This window comes from Cavia porcellus, unplaced genomic scaffold, assembly GCF_034190915.1.
Source record: "Cavia porcellus strain 051 isolate PalLab524CR breed Dunkin Hartley unplaced genomic scaffold, mCavPor4.1 scaffold_15, whole genome shotgun sequence".
In the NCBI taxonomy this organism is placed as follows: Eukaryota; Metazoa; Chordata; class Mammalia; order Rodentia; family Caviidae; genus Cavia; species Cavia porcellus.
The window spans coordinates 66,345,324-66,369,540 of record NW_026947498.1 but is presented as its reverse complement, the minus strand read 5'-3'; the positions used below and the strand labels follow the sequence as shown (position 1 = coordinate 66,369,540).

The 24,217-nt window shown below is 43.2% G+C and overlaps 1 protein-coding gene across 2 annotated transcripts in view; it reads left to right on the top strand.

The window, feature by feature from the left end:
* Nucleotides 1-24,217, top strand: part of Fstl1 (follistatin like 1) — a 49,173-nt gene that overhangs the window by 10,669 nt on the left and 14,287 nt on the right. For both annotated transcript variants that reach the window (XM_063225038.1, XM_063225037.1), the window contains exons 3-5: nucleotides 21,875-21,979; nucleotides 23,246-23,375; nucleotides 24,155-24,187. In XM_063225038.1, coding sequence (XP_063081108.1) covers nucleotides 21,875-21,979; nucleotides 23,246-23,375; nucleotides 24,155-24,187 — 268 coding nt within the window. The remainder of the gene's footprint in view (nucleotides 1-21,874; nucleotides 21,980-23,245; nucleotides 23,376-24,154; nucleotides 24,188-24,217) is intronic.

Sequence of the window (24,217 nt, the reverse complement as noted above, 5' to 3'; positions counted from 1 at the left end):
GGGCAGGGCTGAGACCCTGCCCCAGCACTGGGGCCAGCGTGGCCTGAGGTCAGAAGCGACCCTCAAAATGAACTCTGAAGAATGACCAGTACTTCTCCAGGCAGCAGGTAGAAAGAGAAAAACCCTTGTTTTGTATAATTTCTACAATCTGATAAGTAGTCATTTTTGTCCATATTTTATGTGTGAAAAAACACTGACTCAGAGAATTCAGTTGCCCAAAATTGGCCACCTGCTAGGTAGCAAGCCCAGGATGCAAACCCCAGAACTAAAAATCCCAAGTGATCAAGCCCCACTGCTCTTTCTGAAATGACTTTGAAAACAAACCAAGGACATTTTTGTTTGTGATGTGGCACTATACAAATGATTCATTTAATATTTTAAAATATTTTTAGGTTTAGTCATCCATGTTTGCAGTGCATGTGATCACATTCGTCATGGGGAATTGGTCTATGTACATAACACGCCTTCTTCATTCTTTTGAAGTCTCTTTTCCCTCCTTTCTTGTTGCATCAGGTTTGTTGTTTTATTTTATTTTCAGCACTGGGGATTGAACTCAGGGCCAATGGGGATTGAACCACTGAGTCATATCCTTTTTATTTTTTGAGACAGAGTCTGGTGAAGTTGCCCAGACTGGCTTGAATTTGTGATCCTCCTGCCTCTACTCCCAGGTAGCTGGGATTACAGGCCTGCATGATCAGATCTGGCTGCATCTGTCGTCAAAATGGCCATGGTGCCTGGATGGATGCTCCTGTCCCCTGTTTCTGGCCACATGGATTGGTCATGGTTTCCATTTGAACATGGTTCCAGCTGCTTCTCTGGTGCATACTACAATGTGGTTGTTACTTTGAGCATTTGCAGTTAACAATCAGTCACTCAGTAGATGTTTTAAGGCCATCTTTTTTTTTTTTTTTTATTATTATCAGTGTGTTCACAACTATTCCACAGTAAATAAAGCCAAGTTGCAAGATGGCTTTAATACTTTGACATAGTGGATATAGGTGTACAGGTATTTACAGCCCAGCCGAGGGAGCAAGTGGGACTGACTCCATCCCATACTGTGCCCATCAAGCCTTGTGCGCTGGCATAGAACTTTTCTGCCCCCAGAGGAAGGAGGCCTTTTCTTTTCTAACTGACCTGCAAAGCTCTCCATGAAATGCTTATTGGACATTTCTACATCGGTGCACTTTGTAAACTGATTTCATTCAGAGGCTTGGTGCCTCCATCGAAAGCATCAGGTTTTTTGTGGGTCCTCCTCATGGATGAACTAAAACGATAAAATTGGAAAATTCAAAAATCTGTTCTTTTTTCCTCTACCATGTGCTACTTTTGGCTGCCGCCCAGCTCTTTCTAGTTTGGGGACTGATTTCCGGGGATTGGAGAAAAGCCTTTCCAGCTCCCCTCTGGTTGCTGCCTTCACAGAACCTCCCTCAGCCCACAGCCGAATTCCAGCCCCTGGGAAGAAATGTCCTAGACGGGGCGAACCCCAACCTGGACCCTGTCAGCAGTTGTGTCATGTGTTTGCATTTGCTGAACAGAGAACGGGCAGGCTTTCCAGCCTGGCTCCCTCCTCCCTGCTCGCCCACCTTCAGCGGAGAGAGGCCGGTGGATGTCTAGACAGTGTCTGCTTGGCAGCAAGCCTTTCCCGCGTGCTCCGCACAGCTCTGCAGCTCTGACTTTGCTCTGTGGCTCTGACTTCGGTGGCCTCTCCTGGTTTATTTCCTCAGTTTTCTTTGTCAGTCTTAAAGGATCTCAGGGGACCAGCATAGAAACCTCGCAGAAAGCAGGTGAGTGGATTTATGAGTACGAGAAGCTCAGAGGTGAGAAATAGCAGCAGTGCTGGCCAAAGCTGAGGCTCAGGTTTCACATCCCTGATGGTCTCTGGCTTCAAACAAGCCTCACAGAAAGGCTGGGGCAAATAGCTCAGGGCAGGCAGAGGCAGCCAGGCCTGAGCCTCATGCTGTGTGGACTCAGGCAAGTCGCCTGACCCTTCCTTCCTAATAGGTGAGTGGATAAACTCTTAAGTTGCTGTGCTAAATACTGCCCATGTAAAAGGCAGGTATTCCAGATTGCATTTTCAAAATAGCCTGCTTAATGGGATTAGGATATTTGATTAGGTTTTTGTCTTAATTTCTTGTGTGAGGAGGAACAGTTGGAAAGAGCTGGCCCAGGAACCAGCAAACAGAATGAGTGTCCGTAGAATGTCCTTTGAGCCTTTACTTCTTCCGCATGTGTAGAGTGTAGCGTGCAGTACTTGCGTGATTCCCACGCCCTGGAATCCTAAATGCTGTTTACTTGATAGCGAAACATCACTTTAAAAGCCAGCTGTGTAACAACACTGGGTAAGAAATGAAGGATACTAGATACTCTTGATATCAAGAGAGGAATCTTTTTATTTTGTTTACTTTTTGGGATGGGGTCTCAATATGTAGTCCAGGCTGTCTTCCAGCTCATGGTAATCCTCCTGCCTCACCCTCTCAACTGTTGGGATTACAGGCATACGTCACCACACCTGTCTTAAAAAAATTTAAAAAAAAAAAAAAGAAAAAGAAAAAGACAACCTCTTATCTAACTTGTGCAATCCAACCTAGTGAAAAACAAAACAAAACAAAATTTCCTTCTGACTTTGGAAATGTTCACATTTTCTTTTTAAAATGGTGCAGTATTGCAAATGACTTTCAATGTGGCTTTTAGTGAAAATGTGGTATTGGACTCTGATTTTGTTGCCTGGCTCCTGATCAGGTGTTGATGAAATTCCTGACTTGGTCCCCAGATCTGATCTCTAAGTCTGCTATGAGCCTGTGTGTATGTGTGTGTGGTACCAGGGATTGAACCTGGTGCTTTTGCACTGAACTACATCTCTAGCCTTTTAAATTTCTTTTTTTTTTTTTTTGAAGCAGGGTTTTCCTGGGTTGCTATGTTGTACAGTCTGGGCTCAAATACGTGATACTGTTGCCTCACCTTCCCAGAGTATAGAATTATAGACTTGTGTCACCATCTAAAATTCACCTTTTTTTAGTTTTGTATTGCTGGAGTTCAAATTCAGAGCTTAACAGATGCGAGGCAAGTGTTCTACCACTGAGCTACACTCCCAGCCCATGACCCTTATTACTGTCCGAGGCTGGTCTTGGGCTTCAGCTCAGTGGTTAAGTCAGGTGACTCATTAGGTGAACCCTGTAGGAAAGCAGAGGCCATCAAAGACATTTAGTCCTGCCAAAATGTTTGGTACCTTGACTGTACTCCTGTTCCTGAACCCCACTAGATATACCCCCTTTGCTAAATTGTGCAGACTTTTGGTCCTGAGGGAGAGACCTATGTTTTTTCCTAATAATGAGTCTGGCACAGATTAGCAATAAATTCAAATTGACTGTGAGGGAGACTGCGTGTATGTATGTGTGCATGCACATGTGTGTTTTACATGCATAATACACATAACCAGGTGCACACGTACACACACATATACATATTGGCTTAAATCTCAGTACTTGGAAAGCATAGCCATCTACCTATATTCCCGACAGTGAGCTGACCCTCAGAAACAAATTCCTACAGAAACTAATTAGGGGAAACAAAGATATTATTAAATTTTTCTTGATTTGTCTATTTTGTTTCAATTTTTTCCAGAATTTTACAATGTCCTTATTTTTTTCTAAGCCCAAACACATAGATCAGTGCTCGTTTTTATGATTGTGAAGCTTGGACTGCAGGAGAACTTAAAATATGTAGCATCATTCATTCATTCTCTACCTAGATTTTTCTCCCCTCTCAGATCCCATGGCCCACCTGTCAATTACTTCTGTAAAGATTGGCCTTATCGAGTATATTTTCAACTATGAACAAAGACCTGTTTGTGGCTTCCATTAACAACAGAGAAAATGAAAATTTCTGAGGAACTCAAAGATGATCCAGAGGAATTCTGATGACTCTTATGGGTACTTGGCTCATTTAAACCTTGATGTGAACCTTACATGTGAACCTTACATGTCAGCAGCTAATGCTAGTGAAGCAGAGACACGGATGCCCATGCTGAGCACAGATTCAGCCACACCTGTGTTCCCTAAGGCTGGGGTCTTTTTATAGAGGACCCAGACTTCTTGGTGACCCATGAATGGCTGAGCAAAAGCTACTTTGGGGTGAAGGCAGATGTATGCGTACTATCCATATACAAACACTCACAATGTTGGTGCCGCTGCTGGGGCACTTCTAGCTTGTGTCTTCACTGAATGCTAATTGTGATACTATAGTCATCTGAGGCAGGATGAAGTCTGCATCGCTGGCTTCTCCATAGAGTCCCAAGCATCTTTCAGGCAGCTTCACTGAGCAACTAAATTGTCCAGACTGAACTTGAACCCAGGGATCCTCCTGCCTCAGCATCCCAGAGTGCTAGGATTCCAGGCATGCACCATCAATCACATCCGGTTTATTTTCTTTCCTTTCTTATCTAGAGTGACCTTGGCTTTGCTGGCAGCCGTATGCAGAGAAGCAGATTTCCTGGTTTAGGTATTTTAAGAGTAAAGCTTTTATTTTAGTCATTTATCAGAATTCCATCATGTTATACAGAATACTTTTCTACACAGCACCAAGGGCTGGAGAATGATCAAAGAAAACCCTCGCTTAAGAAAACATGACTTCAGGTGTGAGCTGAGTTTGGGTTTCTCAATTTCCTTTCTTAGAGGATGGGACCAGAAGGAGAGTGGAACTGGGGAGCATTTTGAATGGAGTCCATGCACACGGGTTTTGCTATGCTAAAGGTTGGGTATAATGAATTCAGTATTCTCTGCACACTTACTTAAGAAAATTCCCTAAGCTTCTTGAATGTCAGGTTGTTTAGAGCAGTTACAAAGGTAGCAGCTTTCTTATAGAAATACAATCAGAATAGCTTTCATGTTTATTTTCTATTAAAGGACATGTATAATTTAATCTAGACGATAAGATACTATAAAGCTTGAGGATTTGTTGTTATTTTGATGGCTATTATTTATTCCATGGCCTAGGTTAGACTTTTTTTTATTCTTTTGAAATAAAAATAAAGAACCTATGGTGTAGGAGGTGACCTGTGTGACTCTTCTTGTATGCAAAACAATTACTTCAGCATTAGCTAAACCAAACCACGTCTCCATGTCCTGATATGTACAGAACAGGCTATGCTATTTCCTTTTCCTTTTAATTGGCTCTAAGAAATGTAAATAAGGCTAGCTGTGGTACTGATATGTAATCCTTGAAGCCAGCTGACAGTTTCCTGTTTCCTTGCACGGTATTCCCTAAAAACGGTTGAGCCATGTAGCTCCAAAAGTGTCAACTGGATTCGAGCCACAAGATAAGAGGCTATGACTTTCTAGGGCACAAAATTTACATATTGAAATTTGAAGCAACAGCCTCCTAAATCATTTATTTAAATCATTTATTTAAATGATTTAGGAGGCTGTTGCTTGCTACCTCAATCAAGTTATGCAGACTGGTCTTTCTGCAAACCCTTCTCCCTGCATATTGTAGAGGGGCCTGCTCTCTCCCTGGCCAGTTCAGCTCACACTGCTCATGTAATTCCTGCCAATCTCACCAGCAGTTGTCCTTGAGCCACTCCCTTCTTCATGAGAAAGTAAATTCTGGGGGAGGCCTTGGATCAGAGCCTTTGTTCATGTATCCTCCCCTGAACCTGACTCCGGACCCTTTGACTGCCTGTAAATTTGACTTTGTTAGTGTTATTATTCTTGCCATGGGTGGGGCTGGAGGTGGTAGATTAAAATTAATTCACCAAGATTTCACTAACATTTCAATCGGATTACAAACAAAATTCTGAGCCATGAAAAAGACAAAAAAGGGGATTACAATATTTGCATTATAATATTACAAGAAATTAGAAATACAATACCATAGTGGTGATATGAAATCCTATATAATCAGCTAGTGCTTGTTCATTCTTAACCACATCTTGTTGCTCATTTGGCAGTTCAAAAATTGTATTTTCCCTCAGAATTCTCCTTACATATTTGACGGGACAGAAGACATTCATTTCTTGCCTAAATTACCCCTTTGAATTGCAGTGTGGATTAGACAGAGAAGCTTGTTTCCTTTCCACTGGCTGTGTTTCAGTGGGTTGATTGGGTTATTTTCTAGGTGGTGCTATCATTTTGCCCAGTTAAATGGCATTGATAATTAGTGATAATGATTACTCATTACACTGGCCTGGAATGTAAAGATCTCCTGTTGCCTAGTGGTTTGTTGTGTCAGGAAAAATCTCTCTGCCTATGCTAGTGAGCACACTGTAGCTCTTGCACTTTCTCTCTCCCTCTGTGTGTGTTGTGTTTGTGTGTCCCTCACAGATCGATGCGTGTTATAACAGGCTCTAGATATCAGTCTAGATGGGCTCAGATGTTACACTAGCTACATTCAGAAAATTGTGCTCTCCTAACTTCAGATAGAAGTTAGGAGTTTCTAAGGCTGAGGGAGGTCAAAGCATGAACTGTCCACAAATAGTTTTTATCCTAGAGAAGAATGGAACAAAGAGGGAGCAGGAAAATAATGATGAGTCAGACTGGTGCAGGAGGATGGAGGAGTGTGCAGGTAGGAAATTCGCAATTTTAATTGTAGTGAGTTAAACAAATGAAGATGAGGTGGTAAAGTAATAGCTTTCTGATCTTTATCTTAAATAATGGTAGCTGGCATTCTTACTGCTTGAACTCTAGGGACAGAACCACAAGAAGAGACATAAAAGAGCCTAGGCTTGTGTTGCAAATTGAGTGATGCTAGTGCATGTGTTGAGTTAAATGGTTCTTTGGCTGCAGAACTTGCCATATTCATGTGCATTATTTATGATTCTTTAGGAGGAATGTATAATAAGCAATGTTTTCCGGTCATTTACTACAAACATTATTTCAAAAAAATACCATAAACATTTCAAGGCCAGCATTCCACGGTCCAGTCCTAAGATTCCATGAGCGGAGTCTGTTTATATCTGACTGCAGGCCTTGGTGACCTTGCTGAGCTCACTTCCTAAATGAATGCCATTTCATGCGTGGAACTCATCTGGAGTCCAGAGCCGGTCTAAGGGAAGATCCTTCTTAGAGGGACACAAGGTTGGGTCATCAGCAGATCTGTGTCCATACCTACCTCCGGCTTTTCTTCATATCAAGCAAAAGTACCCAGGAATTTTCTCTTTGATGTTTTGCTTTCCCTACCCATATCTCAGCCCCTCAGCAAGTCCTGTGGATTGTACTGTTCGAGTATAATACCTCTCCTTGGACTGATCGTTTTCTCTATTGCCACCGCCATAGTCCAAGTCACTATCATCCTGTTGTGCCCGCTCTATTGTAATAGCACCCTTCCCTCTCTATCTGGGCGTATCACTTCCTGTATAAAGCTGTGCAGTGGCCCTGCGGACTCTACCCTGTCTGCTTCTCCCAGCTCACCTCACTCCTCCTGTTGCATCCTGTGCCACAGCCACCCTGGGCAAATCTCCCCCCTTTTTTGGCTCCCAGAATACAACAAATTCTACCCTCTGTCAGAATCTTTGCATTTCTTTCTCTTTGTGTGATCGCTCTCACGCTTCAGATTCTGCTGGAAAGCGGTTCCTGACCACTTAGTTTAAGGATACCCTCTCTTTCAGATTGCTGCCATTCATATCCTGTTTTCCTCCAAACTTATGCATCACAGTTTGAAATGAATTATTATTTTTCTTTGGTTAGTCACTGCTTCTAGGATATGTACTCCTTCAGGAATAGAGCTCTTGTGTACCTCATTTGCCAGTAGGTCTCTAGCACGTGCAATTATGCTTAGTACATAGTGGTGCTTAATAAATATTTGATGACTTAATCCATTGATTGGATTGATCACTGAGGCCAGTAATCCTTGTATCATCATCATCATCATCATCATCATCGTCTCTGTGCCAGAATCTGCGAGCATATTGTGTGTGTGGGAATATGAACTTCGGGTGTGGTAGAAATCTTGAACTTGCTTAATCAGACTTCTGGATTCTAATTCTCTCAAGTCCAGATGAAGTTGAAATTTAAAAAGGGGCTGGCTCAATAGTGAATATTTTAATTCTTTCCATCCATGGTCAGCAATTTTGATGTACCTGGGCACCATTCCAAGAGGAAGTTAATGTCCCAAGGAATATAAAATAAAGCATTAAATTCTGTTGGTGAGTTTTTGCCCAAAGCCACTAGTCATTTTGTTTTCTAACCTTGCCATTTGCTGAAACCTTTACTTTTGGGGATTTTTGATGCTCTTGCCCTCCCCTGTCATTTGAATGACAACTGTAATGTCCCCAGCATAAGTAAAACTAAATGGAAAAAAGCATTCAATGTTGCTGAATTTGCACATTCGTATCACAAATGAGAAATAATGGACTCCAGGGAAGGGCCAATGCATAGCACAGTGATCAGCACCGGGTGGAGTCCCAGGGAGCGGACCACCCTACTACTTGCCAGCTCTCTGTACTTTCTCGTACTTGACCTGTAGACCAACTTCATGAACTCACCATAGCATGTTGCTCCACTTTTCAGTGGAATTGGGGGATCTTGTTATCTTGAGGTCTCCCCAAAGCTTCATGCGGTCAGTGTGTTCATACACGCTGGGATTAAGTGTGTATGATTACAAAATCAGTCCACTGATTGGCTTGGTACTGGTAGCATAAATACAGTACAAAAGAGGCAGAAAGATGCTGTTAAGGCCCTGGTTGCTTTTGCTGTTTTCTGCCCGCTCATGAAGTGTAGCCACCCTTCCTTGGAGCCAGCCAGTTATAAACTGAAACCCCTACAAACTGTAAGCTAAACAAACCTTCCCCTTTAACTTTGGGTGTCAAATATTTTGTCTCGGCCATGAGAAAAGTAGCACAGTAACAAAAAGCAATCAAGTATGTGGCATTTCTGCAGTTACAAAGGGAAAATAGTGGAGTTTTAAGAACTAACCCATTATATAATACTTGGTAGTATTTTTATCACAAATGTTAATTCAGCCATAGCAACTTAATTAGTAGGCCTTTGTGCAGAACTGCTTTGTTACCTTTTGGAACAGAAAATGAGGTCTTTGTGCATTATTGGTGCAGCATGAGGGTGTCAGGGAATTTTACTCCCTGAAAAAAGAGGGGGTTTAGTGCAGTGGAACAGAGCACCTAGCAGTTGCTCATTGGTGGAACTGCTGACAGCTAAGGCTTCACTGGCCAGCCTGAGTAGGTTTTACAGCTTCTTCCCCCCAAGCTGTGACTTCCCAGATGCTCCAAGGAAAGAATACAAGGCAGGAATGTCTCAGAAGAATGTAATGTGCATGTTTTCATTGCCTTTAATCGCAAATCATAGAGAAAGGGGGAAAGGGAAGGAGAAGAAGGGATGTAAATAAGGAGGGAGGGAGGGCGGGAGAGAGAGAGAGAAAGAGAGAGAAAGAGAGAGACAGAGAGTATATATTGGAATCTGGCATCAGGAGAATGAAGCAGTTGGACTTAGAAAAATATTTTAAAAGTTTTGAGGTGATATATCCAACTCATTACCAAATTTGTCCATGAATGTTTGTGCCAAAAAAAATTTGTAGTAAAAAGAAGGTTCAAAATAGGCACAGTTTAATTAACCTTTTATCCTTTATTCCTGAGCTAAACCACAAAATGTCATGAAGACAGGAAATGGCAAGCATTTTTGTTTTTCTTACACTGACCAGAGGATGAAGTGATTTGTCCATGAGCATTGAGTGGAGTCAGCATTAGGCTTCTGTGCCCAGGACACCTGCCCATTGTCAGTGCACTGGGTGTTTATTACTTCAGTGTCCTGCTCCCTGTCCAGCCCAGCACACTGCCCAGCTCCTGAGTTCCGGTGTTATCCACTGACTTTAGTTATCATACAACAGTTTGAAACATTTCAGGTTACAGGAAGTGTCACTCTTTATACCAAACTTTCCCCCTCAGGTTTAAGAAAGCCAGAACCGGAGATTCACTAAAATAGACAGCTGCTGGCCACAGTAGCTGTTGAGCACTTGAGATGTGACTAGTCAAGTGTTCCACATGTGTAAAATACGGACCAGAGTCCAAAGCCTAGTATGAAAAAAAAGTGTAACACTGATTTCATGTCAAAATGATAATATTGGTGACATATTGCCTTAAAATAAATTATTGAAATTGGTATCACCTGTTTCTTTTGACTTTTTAAAATGTGACTAACTAGAAAATTTTAACCTACCCGTGAGACTGGCCTTCCATTTGTGTTACATAGGGCTGCCCTTGTGATGGTGATCACTTAGCCATACGTTGTGTTTAGCTACATATTTCCTTGAGTTATCTCTGTTAGATTGTGCTAGTCTGTGACCTGATCCCATGTACTTGTATCACCGTCTCCACCCCTAAACTCTATAAATTGTTAGAGACTAGACCTTAGTCACTCAGCAATGGGTTTCATCAGCTTCCACTTCTGCAGTGGTAAGAAAACGCAGATGAATTTGTGTTTGGAGTGTTACTTTTCCCTGAAAAGAATGGATTTTACGTAGTTCTTAGTTCCAGAAAGATGGGCATTTTTGTCTAAACTGGACTGTTAAAATCTTAGGGAATTTCTGGAAGGTGCCAGAACTTCTAGGACTGTCTCAGCAATTGGAATATTTCAAACTGAGCAGAGACTTGCACCCCACTTTCCAGGGTCCCTCTGATACAGGGGCGGGTGTGTAAAGTATGTTGGTCCAGTGGCTTCCAACCTTAAACCAGAGTGGAGGAGAAGGCTACTGCCCACTGTAGTTGTCAGGTAACTTTCAGAAACAGCTAGCATTCCCACAGTCTCTGGAAAGTACTAAGAGGATGCACGCTGGGTGGGCCTTACCCTTTTAAACATCCTACAATTTTGTAACTGAGCTCGTGGCCGAACTTGTAATATCCAGGCTGGCTCTATTATTCCTAAAGTACAGTTATTTCTACGGTTCCCCTAGAAGAATCTGACCTTTCTCTATATTTCCTGACCACAGGATTCCCGAGCCACTGTTTTTGGTTCTCCTTTTAAGGAATGCACAAGAATGCACTCCTGGAAACTACCCTGTATCCAGGCAGATTTACTAGGTCTGGCTGTAGAAATGATCTCTCTTCACTGATGACTTTATCAGTGTAAACAATTCATTGGGAATTCCCTCCCTTTGGTGACAACATGTGAAGGGAGTGGTTTTCTTTTCACAGTAGTTGAAAGCTGAGGTATTGATGAAGATTTAGGAGCAACATTGGTTCTATCTCCTCAAGTTTCCCAACTTCTCAGGAGCAGAACCTCTTAGAGTCCCCATGTGGCTGCTGAATCAAGGGAGATTAAGGCTATCAGACATAGTGTTTAGTCTGAGTATTTTCTTTGAGTTTCTTACCACTTCTAGGAATTAGGATTTGGGTTTTAGGGGTATCTAAGCATAATGTCCCAGTGAAATTCAAAATCTGTAGCTGGCTTTTTCTTTCTTTCTTTCTTTCTTTCTTTCTTTTTTTTTTAATATTGGGGATTGAATCCTGGGCCTTTACAATAAGATACATCCACTACCCTTTTTTATTTTAAGACAGGTCTTACTAAGTTGCCCAGGCTGGCCTCAGTCTCTCAGAGTGCTGAGGTTGAAGATATGCATCTACCAGGGCCAGCTTGGCTCCCTTTTACTTTCAAATGGCCCAGCATGGCTGAAGGCCACATTTCCATACCCTCCTAATTGTGTGGCACTCATCGTCACAGAGGAGCTGGGCTCCCTCATGGTACAGATACTCAGCTCACCTCCTGCCCAGAGAGTGAGCTCATCTACCCAAATTTTCCTGCAAGAATTCTAAATTCCTTCGTTTGGCTGCTGTCAGTTTGCCTCTGGAATTGCTCCACCTGTGGATCTGGGTGGTGAGAATGAGGAGTGAAGAGGAACCAGGTAGGGATCATCCTGGAGGGCCTGGGAATGGAGAAGCTGGAGGAGGCTACCGTGAAGCCTGAGAATGAGGAACACCACCTGCCATTGGCATTTCCTTGAAAGACTATTCCTAGGACTTTGTCCCCCACCCCACCTCTCTCCTGGCCAGATGTTGCCATAGCAACACAGTGTCTGAGAACTTCTAATTACATCTGTCTGCTTCTCCTAGAACCCTACTGAGCCATGCATATGGAGACTTCATTTAGCCTGGAGTTTCTTCCTGGGTTTTAACCCCTTCTGCATCTTTGTGTGGGAGACTAATTGCCAGGATTGTAGAAACTTAACAGCTGCTGTGCGGACACACTGTCCTGGAAGATTACCAGGACTCTGTCCCCATTTTAAAGTGTAGACTCATGCTGCTATGTGATCTTCCTGGTGTCACCCTACCCTTTGTCATCCTGTCAAATGGTTTCGTTTTTTTTTTTAACTTTTTATCGGTACCAGGGATCAAACTCACGACTGCCTGCCTGCAAGGCAGGTGCTTATGCCGCTGAGCTAAATCCCCAGCCCCAATGGTTTCAGTTTTAATGTGCCCAGTCCCAGAGGAAACAGTCCATTTGGGCATAGCTAAGGCCTTGCTCTCACCTCACCTCTCACTTGCCAGTGTATTCTAGGCCACTTGCAAGGTCAGCTCAGTGGATGAGCCAGAAGGGAGCCCCCAGAACATTTTAGGAATGAAAGAGGGAATAGCAAGCTTCCTTTTCCAGTCTGAGGGACCTGCAGAAGGAGTCTAAAAACTAATCTTTGTCCTATAGGAGCTTATAGATTAGCTGGAAAGATGAAATATGATAATCAGTTAAATAACTTCCAAAAATGGTCAAAATGAGTTCATACACAGAGGAATCAAAGGTCAAGGAAGAAGGATTTCATACCAATCATAAAGAAAAGGTCACTGGGGATGGAGTGGTATAACCTGAGCCAAATCTTAAAGGACAAGAAAGTTTTGAGCCAGTGAGACAATAAATCAGACTTCCCAGATGGTGACATTACTTTTTAAACTGGTCCTGTGGGACATTCTCTGCCCATTTGAAGGTTAAAGAAGCATCTAACAATACCTGGTAGTGCTGACATTTTCAAAGGGTAATGAGTTCTCATTTCAAAATGTGGAACCTCAGGAGCCCCCTACTCCTTTATTTTAGTCTGCTTGTGACTTAAATCTGCCATGACTAACTGACTGCTCTGCTCACAGAAACATCCTATCCCTTAGCACTCTATAGCCAGAGACCTTGAGAAGTGAAGAGTTCCTAAAGATGAGGCCAGGGATCTTGAGGCCATGTAAACAATGAAGTCACCCAGGAGAGTGGAAAAAGACCCTGCGCCATGTGCTAAAAACTTGTTAAATGTGCCCAAATAGATGCTGATAGGTGACAGAGTGGGGCAAGGTCACATGCCAGGTCACATGAGCTACCTTGGAGAAGAGTGGCTTTGCTTTCAGAATAGAGGGAGCCATGTGCAAATGGCAGTTATGGAGAAGGGCTGCAGGTGTAGTGGGAGGACTACTCAAGTTCCCAGCCATAGTAGATTCCTTCCCTAGAGGGTATGTGGTGTCAGAAACCACCTAGAGGCTGCCTGAACTCAGTAATTTGGACAAAGTCAATGGAACAGAGAACTAAATGCCTGTGTGCTATATTGATTTCTGTTTGCCTTAATCAAATCAAGGTGATAAATTCCATTGTGAATTGCAAAGAATGAATCCTAGTTAGTTCTGGGAGGAGAAATGTGTGGAGGCAGAGTGTCAGCTTCCTTGGGATTGAGTGATGGCAGCATCGAAGGATGCTGGTCCCCGTGTGGCGGGCACCGTAGGGGATGCTTCTCACACTGGCTGTCTGGGAACTCTTGCACAGCTGCCCCAGAGCCTTCTCTCTGTGAGTTAAGGGTACTGAGATTTAAGTACATGGGATTTTTTTTTTTTTGAGACTTTTGATCAACCATTTTCCTTGAACTACATGTGGAAATAATTAGAGCATGAATGCTGAGTAAATGTGAGTCCTGGCAGTCTCAGACATACTTCAGTGACAGGTTCTTGGCAGGAATGAAGACTTGTGAATCTCCTGTGAATTTCCTTTCCCCACCCCACCCCACCTCCCTTTCACACAAGGCAAACTAGAATGAGAACTTCATTAGTAGCACTCTAAGGGGAGCTGAAGCTTCCAGCCAGTTCACCAAGAGTGAAATCAGGGCACTCGTGGAGGGTTCCATCACTGCGTTATTAGCTTCCTCTGCCGTGATCCAGGAGGGAATGAGTTGCATATAAGAATTTTAATTCTGCCAGTGAAGGCAGTGCAATGCCGGCGGGAACTCACACAGTGGCGTTCATCATCATCTACTGGGCAGCCCCTGGAGAGCACTCCAGACTAACTGGTCTTCCTCCCAGTTTTCTGAATGCTCCTCCTCTACTTTCGTCACTACCGTTCCTTCAGAACCCCCAGACAGTTGTGCGAGGTCTGAAATCCAACCTGTGCTCCGCTTGCCAGGCTCCTTGCCCTGGCCCCATGGTGCATTTGCTCGAACGAGCAAGTCCCTTTTCGGATTTGTACAAAGACCCCTGTACAGGCTGGGCAGCCTGTTCTGGTCTCTCCGTATGCTGCTGCTTCCCCTTTTCCTCCCTCTCCCCAGCCGCCCACAGCCTTCTGTCCCACCCTTTCCTCTGAGCTCACTGGTTGCTGCTCTGCCCCATCTCTCCTACACAAATGACATCCAGATGTGCATCTTTCAGCTCTCAGTGGGATGTGTTAGCGTCCCCTTGGAATTGCATCCATACTGACTCAAGACAGCTTGCCTCACCCTCATTTGGCCTCTTCCCAAGGCTCCTTCTCTCACAGAGCGTCCTCCAGCCCTCTAGGTCCTCCACAGATCTTGGCAGGTCCCCACATTTTCCCCTTCCTCTCCGTCGGTTGAGTGTGTTGCCAGACCTTGCTATTCTTGAGAAATGTCTCCTGGATTTTTCTGTTCTGTATCCACGCCACTATTGCCTTCTATGAGTTCTTGGCTGTTTTCCTTGCGCTCCCAATTTTCCTCCCTAATTTCCTACTCTGTACCTCTGTCTCTTTAAAGCACTCCTGCTCGGGGTTCAGAAGCTCCTCCAGGGTTTTCATCCAGACCCTCCCATCCTTGGCTTGTCCAGGTTCCATTTTTCCTGATTTGGCCAGGTGACTTCAGGGCCACCGTGGCCTGTGTGCCTGTTTCATCACCCAGTGGGGTTAGGCCACCTGGAAGAAAGAAGCCAAACCTCCGCTCATTTTGGGTTGTGCCGCGGCACTAACCCTATGTCTGTCTGCCTTTCCTCTTGTTTGTTGGTAGAAGCATTCATCAAATGTGCGACTTGGTGGGTTTTAATGATTTGCATTGGCCGCACTAATAAGGACTGGAGAACTGTCTGTATACCCTTCCTGGGCCTTAGACTGATGATTAAGGAGCAGAAAATGAGACCCTACAGGATAATTCAGGGTAAACGTGTGTTCCATATTAAAAGATTTCAGCCCAGTCTCTGAAGAACAAAATTGTGAAATTATAGAGGCCTTACAAAATCACAATTTAGGGAAAACTGACAGGATTTAGGGAACTCCTGGGAGTCACAGGGCAGATGCAGCTTGCTTCATTGGGGAGCCCGAGGAGTCCCTGTGCTGTAGAGACTCAGATCTCTCATCGTGGATGAGGACCTGAGGCACGAGACACAAACACCTTCTTCAAGGCTGGAGTCCCATCCACATGGGTTAGTCCCAGTCCGGCTGTGCAAGCTGCAGGCTCCTGAGGCAAACAGGAGCCAACCATCTGGCTTCACAGATCTTTCCGAAATTGTTTCCAGTCCCCTATGAAAGGCCCTGCGGTGTTTCTGACTCTGTAAGTGCACACTGAAGATTACCTGCTTTAGCTCTGGCCGGCCTCAGCTGTGACTTGATGTTCCATAGTAGCAGAGCCCCCGGCTTCTGTAGCTGTGTCTGGGCCCCGAGGAAGACTGCAACAAATGGCCTGGCAGAGCCTCCCAGGGCCAGAGTAGCCGGGAGCAGCTGTGAGAGACAGGGCTAACTTGGATTCTTCAGACGGAAAATGCAATCACGTAAAGAATGTGACAAGATCTGTAAAATAATAATACAAGGTTAGTTAAGCAACATTGTCCCATTTGAAATTTGAACACAGTCATTTCTAGGGCACAGTGTACTTTCTCATACTGAGTAGAAAATGCCAGGAACATATTATAGGCTATGATAGAGCTGAACAAGGAGTTAGTACAGAGGAGAATTAAATAATTCTTAATTAATAGGTACATACTAGACTCTTTTTTTCCCCTGAAAGCTAATTCTCTTGGAGTGATGCCCCCTTATTTGGATGCCATAGGACCTATCCTGTCTTCCCAGGAACATCCTGCGTGCCTCTGTCACCAGACACACACTGAACTGAATGGACCCCAAATGACATTTAAAAGTCATTTTTCTTTATTTTTAAACAGCCTTACTGAAATATCAGTGACACATGAATTTTTATATATTCCAGTTGTATAGTTTGAGGTTTTGATTTGTGCACATGGTGAAATCAGGACTATAATCTAACATTCTTTACCCCTGCATAATTATCATTGTGTGAGTTGGAACTTAAGATCTATCCTTTCAGCAAACTAAAAGTATCCACAGCAGTATAGTTCACAATTCTCTTACCAAATTAAATAGTATAGTTAACATTACTATAGATTTCTCGAAATTTCTCACTTGGACATAAGTGAAACTTTGTATGCCCTAGTGACATTTAATATAAAATAGTTTATTAGGCATTTTCTCAGTCTGAGGGAAGCTAAAGGGAAATTTCTGGGGCAGTCCATTTGATAAGGTATGGATGCAGAAAGTTTTAACTAGGGCTCTGACTAAACAGATTGAAGACCTCAAACCCCGTAATTGGAAATACCTTGTGTGTGAAGAAAATAATAGGGTAAATGGAGGTTTGGTTTTCCATCAAGCTAATTAATCATCAGTTTTAGTCCCTTTACTTACAAGGCCAATTTCAGGGCCCTGTGTCTGCTTCTGCATTCATAGATGTGTTTTCTTTTTCTCACAGAGGGTCCTTAAGGTGATGAAGCTTCAAGCCTCACAAAACCTGGGTCAGGCATTGGTACACTAACATCCAGATGAGGGGTTGGTTGTAGGCACATACAAGGGAAGGACATTGCATCCTTCCTGAGCAATACCATGTTCTTTTTCAAAGCAAATAATCAGAGATTGAACAGGGTCACGTAGTGCTTCAGCTAGACTTCAAGGGCCTGAAGCAGGTCTGCTCTTTCTCCTTGGCTTTCTAGGGCTGTGCTACAGGATTCTTCTCCAGAATGGTGCCTGGGAGGAGCGAGCATCCCAGCCTGGGGACCCCCTCCACACATATACCAGTTCTCTGGATTCTTTTGTCCCTAGTCCCATGGCACTCTATATATTTGAAGGCCCTTGTCACCCATGAAGTTTCCATGACTAATTCTGGCAAAGCAAGGAGAGCCTTTCTTCACGTCAACAAAGCTGCTCTGTCACATAATAGAGGCAAGTGGTGCCAAAATTCTACCTTGGCATAAGCAGGGCTGTTTTTTCAAGGGGGAAAAAACGTTGGGAAGAAGGAAAAGAATGAGAGGACAAAGCTGTCCCAGTTCACCTTAGTGAAATGATATTATGCTAAGCTGACAGTTTTATGGCTTCACTTATAAGCTTCCTCCCCTGCCAAAGCACTCTGTTCTTCTAGAAATTCTTTTATTTCAGAAGATTTTTTTTAAGACAGTCAAAGTGTATTTTATGCTCAGGCTTAATGCTCTTCAGCCTAGAGATTCGGACACACCATCACTTCTACTGGAGGTTTTGCAAATAACTTGCTTTTCCATTTGCTTGCAAAAGGTCTCTTGCTTGCAAAAAATAATTTCCATTGTGTAAGATCTTGGACTCCAGACAACACCTTTCCTGGCCTTGATTTGTAAAAAGGCAGAGTTAAGAGGAAAAGGCTGAAATTAAAGTCTGAAGACCCAGCTCTTTGACCATCAGATCTTGAAATAGTCATGTATAGCTGTGAGTCTTGCTTCCTTTTCCTCATAGAATCTTAAATCAGAAAGCCGTTAGAGATAACCCCTACCTGCCCCATAGTAAAAGGCTTAGAGTCAAAAAATGAAAGTATAAATTCATGTTCATCAAAATTGCTGAATAGGTATAAAGTATCATTGTTACCATGTGGTGGCACAGAGCAGATTTTTTTCTGGTAAAAGTTTGAAATGTCCCTGGTCAGTCTTTGACAAAGCAAGGTGAATTCACAGTGTGAAAATGAACCCTTACACCAAGTCCCCAGACCCAATTTGCAATGCACATCATGAAAACAACGAGGAAGAGAATCAGCTGGGCTGTGCTCTGGGACAGCCCCCACCACAGTCCCCTCTCCTTCAGCTCCTTCCTTGGCTGAAGTCTCGCCACCTACCAGAGGCGTGGGGGCCCTGCGATCAGCTGTTGAGGCCCACCTTGGTCACCACCCACTGCCCCACTTCATCCTTCCTCTTCCTCATCCTGACCCCCTTACCATCCTGAGCAAGGTCAGATGACATTCACCTCTTCCCAAGGTGCACTTCTGTCTCACTTAAAAGCAGTCAGGCAGATGAGTAAGACTACCTGCCACTAAGGAATTGTCTAGGGGTCTTGGGACTGCATCTGACATTGTTGCTTTCAGAGAAGGTGCGGCTTGGAGAAGTGTTTGCCCTGGCATAAATGCCACCTTTCTGGAGAAGATCTTTCAGTGTTTTTAGTCTCTGCGTTAAATCACACCAGTGAATGAGAAGAGGTGGGGAGGACTTTGAGGGCTGCAGAAGAGGACATTCCTTCCCAAAACAGCAGGTCCCTGTGCCTGCACTCTAGGGTGTTTGCCCTGTTCTCCCACCTCCTGCTTCTCCAACTTTTACCAGAGGACAGGGCAAAGCAGAGCTGCAGGAGCTGAGCCTGCAGGTCTGCATTGCGGCTCCAGGCTGTGTGAGACAGAGAGAGATTGCCACCTATTGACAGATGTGTCACCTGCAAAGAGGAATGGTTCGCTAAGGGCTCCCCATCCACTGTGCTCTGCCACAGACCATGGCGGCTCCTGGACCCTTTGCTTTTTCTATTCCATCAATCCTGTTGCTCTCAGTATTTCTTTTCCATTTAAGGGAGGAGAGGGAAGAATTAGGGTATACACAGCAGCCTGAGGGGGCAGTGACAGCATCTCAGTGGAAAGACCGGAAATAAATTGTCCGCTGTGGTAACGGCCACATTCTGTTGTGTGGTGGGCACTGCGCTGCATACCTTGTTTAAAATCAGGGCAGCAGCCCTCTGAGGGTCAGCGTCCCACTCTGTACCTAAGGAAACCGAGGTTTAAAGAGAATACAGAATCTTGTCCTTGACCATGGCAAGTAAGGAACACAGTGGGTAATTCAAATCTAAATCTCCGAGGCAGTTTTCCTGCTGCTTGTTAATTTGCAATTCACATCCCCACTGTTATTTCGTTAGCCTTACTCTGGATAAGAAAAATAATCCTCTTTTTTTTATTGAGTAGAATTCTAGTTTTGTCTCTTTCTAGGTTATTTAACCACTAACACTCAGTTCCCTCGTCTGTGAAATGTGGTTGGTAATGATGTCTAATCTATGGAGTTATTGTCAAGATTATATAATAAATCCTTTACCAGCATGCCAGGTATTTATAAATGGGAGCTTAGTGAAATCTGAAAATCTGGATTGGACTCTGAGTTCCTATCATTTTTAGCTTTGGGATCTTGATTTGCTTCTCCATAAAACAGGGCAAACGATAATATGCATATTTGTCTGAACAGTAAAATGAAATTAGGTATATGAAACACTTCATAAATTTTAATTGTACTATTAAATTTTGTTCTCATTTAAGTAAAAGGTATATTTCTCCAAATGGATTTTGGGGAACAATTTCTGAACACTCGTTTGAGTTGAATTCAGTTATTAAGGAAACGCTTTTATTTTTAATGCTCACTAAAAACAACCTAAGTGAAACTGGGGCTCTGTCACTGCCACCCGCAGTTTTTCAGGCAGCACTATAAAATGTTTCCATTAATCATGAGTAGCTGGCTTTGTGGTTTGTGGTACTTCCAAGTATATTATATAATTTTGTCTTCACAAGACAAGGTTGGTAATTCCTCCTCTTTAACAAATATGAGTCTCAGTGAATTAAAGTGACTAGTTAGGGACACACAGCTAGGGGAAGTTTGTGGGTGTCTGCTAGGCGAGTTGGGTGCTGGTGGTGTGTCCTTGAGTGCATTATTTTGCATTCATTTGTGTCTGCAGCTCATGTGACACAGCCACAGTGTCTAACAGAGGAAAGAGAACCTGATTACCCTGAGATTTTTTTTTTTTTTTAATGATTAATGGTAGCCTTTTTCTCTTTCTTTCTGGAGTTATTTTAAATAGTTCCCACAAGTGGGCTCTGCCTGGAGAATTTGCCTGATTTTATCTGCACTCCCTGTTTAGGAAACAACAGCTCTCCAGAGTCCCCAGTCTTCTGGGAATTATTTCCTCTTTTCTTCCCTGCCTGCCAGCTTTATTGAATTCTCCTTAGCAACTGGCACAAAAGAATTGGTTTTGTAACAGCATGTGAACCAATGAAATGAGAGCATGCAAATAACTTCTAGACCAATGAGAGCCCTGCTTGACCCACAAGCTGGGTTATGGGAGAAAAAGATAACTCGGAGTTTGCCATGTAGCCTCCAGGTGGCAGCAAACCAGCTGTCTTGGGCACTGGTCTTCAGCTCTCAAGCCTGTATTTTTTTTCCTTTTTTTTTCTTTTAAAGATCTGTTCTGAGATATGAAGCATTTACTGGCTTATAAGAATTTTTGCTCTTACAACCCCTTGAGTGTGAGTTCTCTGCAGGACATAGTGAATATGGCCGGGAACGTAGACTTTTTTTTTTTTGCCACAGTCAGTCCCATGACCCCAGTCTGGCCCTTGCCATCTTTGTTGATTTTTCACAACCACTGCCAACCCAGTGGGTGTAGATCTGGAAGCTCTTGATGATTCTGCTTTCCTAGCTGCTTGGGGAGAGGGACTAGAGACATCGCATTCTCTTCATTTAACCACTGTTACTGCTGAGCTGAATGGTAAATGAAATGGGGTTGGTTTTCTGCTTCCAATGATGGGAGGGGCGCAGGGAGCTTGTCACCAACGCATTAGTGCATATATTGCCCATGTTTTTAAGCATTCCCTGCCTTGTCAGTTCTGCTGCCCATGACTGAACAGGAATCCGAACCAGAAAGTGGCTTAAAAGTATTCCTACCTTCAGGTGGTTTATTCTCTTTGGAGGTAATTGGACCCTTCCAACTTTAAAACCAGAGCAGACCTAGACAAGGGTTGAATACCAACTGACAGCAAATGCATGTTTCCATGGTTTAGCATCCTTCTTTTGCCATTTTTGATAATACTACATTTTACACCACTCAGTCAAGTTTTGATCCTTGAAATGTTTGTATTTCTCTCCAGTGTTTCCATTTCTAATTGGCGTGGTGTTCTCAACCTTTCAGAATCACGTAAGGCTTCAGAAGGAATCACATTTTCAGAAAGAATCATTTGATTTATACCTTCTCCTTCCAGCTTCCTGGGGCTCGTGTTGGTGACATACATGTATATTCTTATTCTAAATGTCTGCTTCCTGATGGTCTTCAAACTTCTTTCAAACCAGGACTGTCCTTGGTGTACCCAGTCTGTTTGTAGTGTTGGCATAAAGTAGATGTGCTCACTAAACTTCAAACTAACAAGGGAGGAAGAAAGGAACTCTTGCTTTTGGAAAATTAGTCTTAGGGAGCAGGTGCCTCTGGGTAAGAGCAATGCCTGGGAGTATGGTGCCAGCAGATGGGGACAACTTTGGGCAAATCAAAGTCCATCATCACTAGGAGCTGCAATTCCAGACCAAAGTCTAAGACTACAAACAGTCACCACTACTGGCTCATTCCATAATGGGCTCACCTGAGTAACATGGTTTCCTTCGTGATTTGTGTTTCAGGAAGAAATAAGAAGCAAATCTAAGGTTTGTGCCAATGTGTTCTGCGGAGCTGGCCGGGAGTGTGCAGTCACAGAGAAAGGAGAGCCCACCTGCCTTTGCATCGAGGTAGGTCCTGATGTCAGGGACCAGTGGACAGCGGCCAAAGCCAGTCCAAGGACATGACTTGTGATTTCATCATCGTTATGAAAGTGCTCTTTGTCTCTGTGAAAGATGTAGAATTTTTTTCCCTGGGGTTAAAAATCAAATTCCTGATTTTTGATGCAGGAATACTTTTTCTTTAGCTATATGCGATTTTTTTAAATTAAAAAAAAATTCCTGTGTATAGTATAGACATTCATGCAGACATAAAATTAGCAATCTTTCCTTGTGTCTTTCTAATCCCATTCGTCTGTGGAAACTGTTATTGACAGCTTGCTCTCTATGCTAATATAAACATAATCCCCATTTTATATGCCCCAATATATAATTAGGATCCCTATTTTATATAAAAACATCATTCTAGACCAACATGGTGCTTGAAAGGTCTTTCTACATAAATGCATTCAACATAGCCCCCAAGTTCAAAACCCTGATACACTACTCCCAAAAGGAAAGTCTCCCACCTCAGAAATACAACGCCTAATATTATCTGGGCTCTGTTTGTCCCGGAGGACTGCACTAGGAACATCCTGGCCACAGGGTTCTCAGTGCAGCCGTGTACAGTTGTATGATTTTAAGGAAATGGATTCCTGTGAAATACCATGAAGAAACAGCTCGTGTTTGATTTTGCTCAGCATGTAACACATAGTAGGAATTCCGCAGTAGATAATGGTTAAGTGAATAAAGAAAGTTTACCTTTCTGGGCTTTAGTGTCTTAATCTAAAATTGGAGGGAAGGGTTACCTTGCAGATTCGGCATTTTGTTCCTTACTATCACATATACTCTTCTCTTTTCCTTTTGTTTTTCTTTCATCTGCTTCTTTTTGTTTTGGTCCCTTTATTAGATCTGAGATAAATTTGCTTCCCCCCTATATCTTCCCCCTTTTAAAGCCACAAAAACCTAAAAAGAAAACCCTGAACTTGCCTATGATCTTGGCCATCTTGACAGCCAAAGCCGAGCTTAGCTGCCAAATGAACTTTATTCCATATTCCTGGCTGTAACTGTTCTCTGTAGTTCTTTACTCCACCCAGCCTCGCAACGATGGTTGAGAAATTGGGAGGAAAATGAAATGGCTCTGAAATACTAAACAAAGCAATAAATCTGTATAATGAGGCCCTAAAAGAATTTAGAATATGAGTTGAGTGAGTGTGTGAATGTGTGTGTGTGTGTGTGTGTGTGTGTGTGTGTGTACACCGACGCCTACACAAACATCCTCCCATGGGTCTATTTCAGCAATGCAAACCTCACAAGAGGCCTGTGTGTGGCAGTAACGGCAAGACCTACCTCAACCACTGTGAGCTGCATCGAGATGCCTGCCTTACTGGATCCAAAATTCAGGTTGATTATGACGGACACTGCAAAGGTAAGGGACGCTGTCAGCACTCCAGGACTGGGGAGATAGTGCACAGCACATAAAGACAGATGTAACTTTTCCACCATAAGAAACCTCAGAGTCTCAGGGGCTCTCCACCCAATTTGGTAAGCCGAGGCAGGAAAACTGCAAGTTTGAGTCCAGCTTGGGCAACGTAGCAACTTAAGAGACCTTGTTTCAAAATAAAAATGACAAGAAGGCCTAGGGATACAGTTCAGTGCAAAGGTACTAGGTTCAATCCCTAGTATAAAAAATAAATAAAGAAAAGAAACCTATCAGAAGAGTCACTGCTCCGTAAGAATACCCGCTTACTACGTGACTCGCTTTCCTATTTGTCCCTGATTTTGTCAGTTTTACCTGAACAGTCAATCTTACTGGTTGACCATAGTTCGTCCCGCCTCATGCTTGTCTGCCTTGCAAGTTTCCAGGTTTTCCTCATCGTGGACTGGTCTCACCTCATGGTTTTACTAAAGTCCCTAGAAAAGGCAGAGTCTTTGGCACCCCCTGTGTTCACCTTCTGTCCCTCAGACAGAAGCTTTCTTTCTCTCAATAAATATATTCTGCTCTTAAAAAAATTTTTTTAAATAAAAGTAATAAAAATGTGGAAGGAAGGGAAAGAGAAAACATGGAAGACACACTGATGAAAACCTACACACAGACTCCTTTGCTGGGGAGGCAGTTTTTGTCCTAGAAATATGCAGCTATTTTTTTTTTTTAATGCAGCTATCTGTTTCTTAACTTTGCACACATTTTCTTTTTCTGTCTTGCAGAGAAGAAATCCGTAAGTCCTTCTGCCAGTCCAGGTAAGTGCTGGCTCTTTCTGCTGTGTGCAT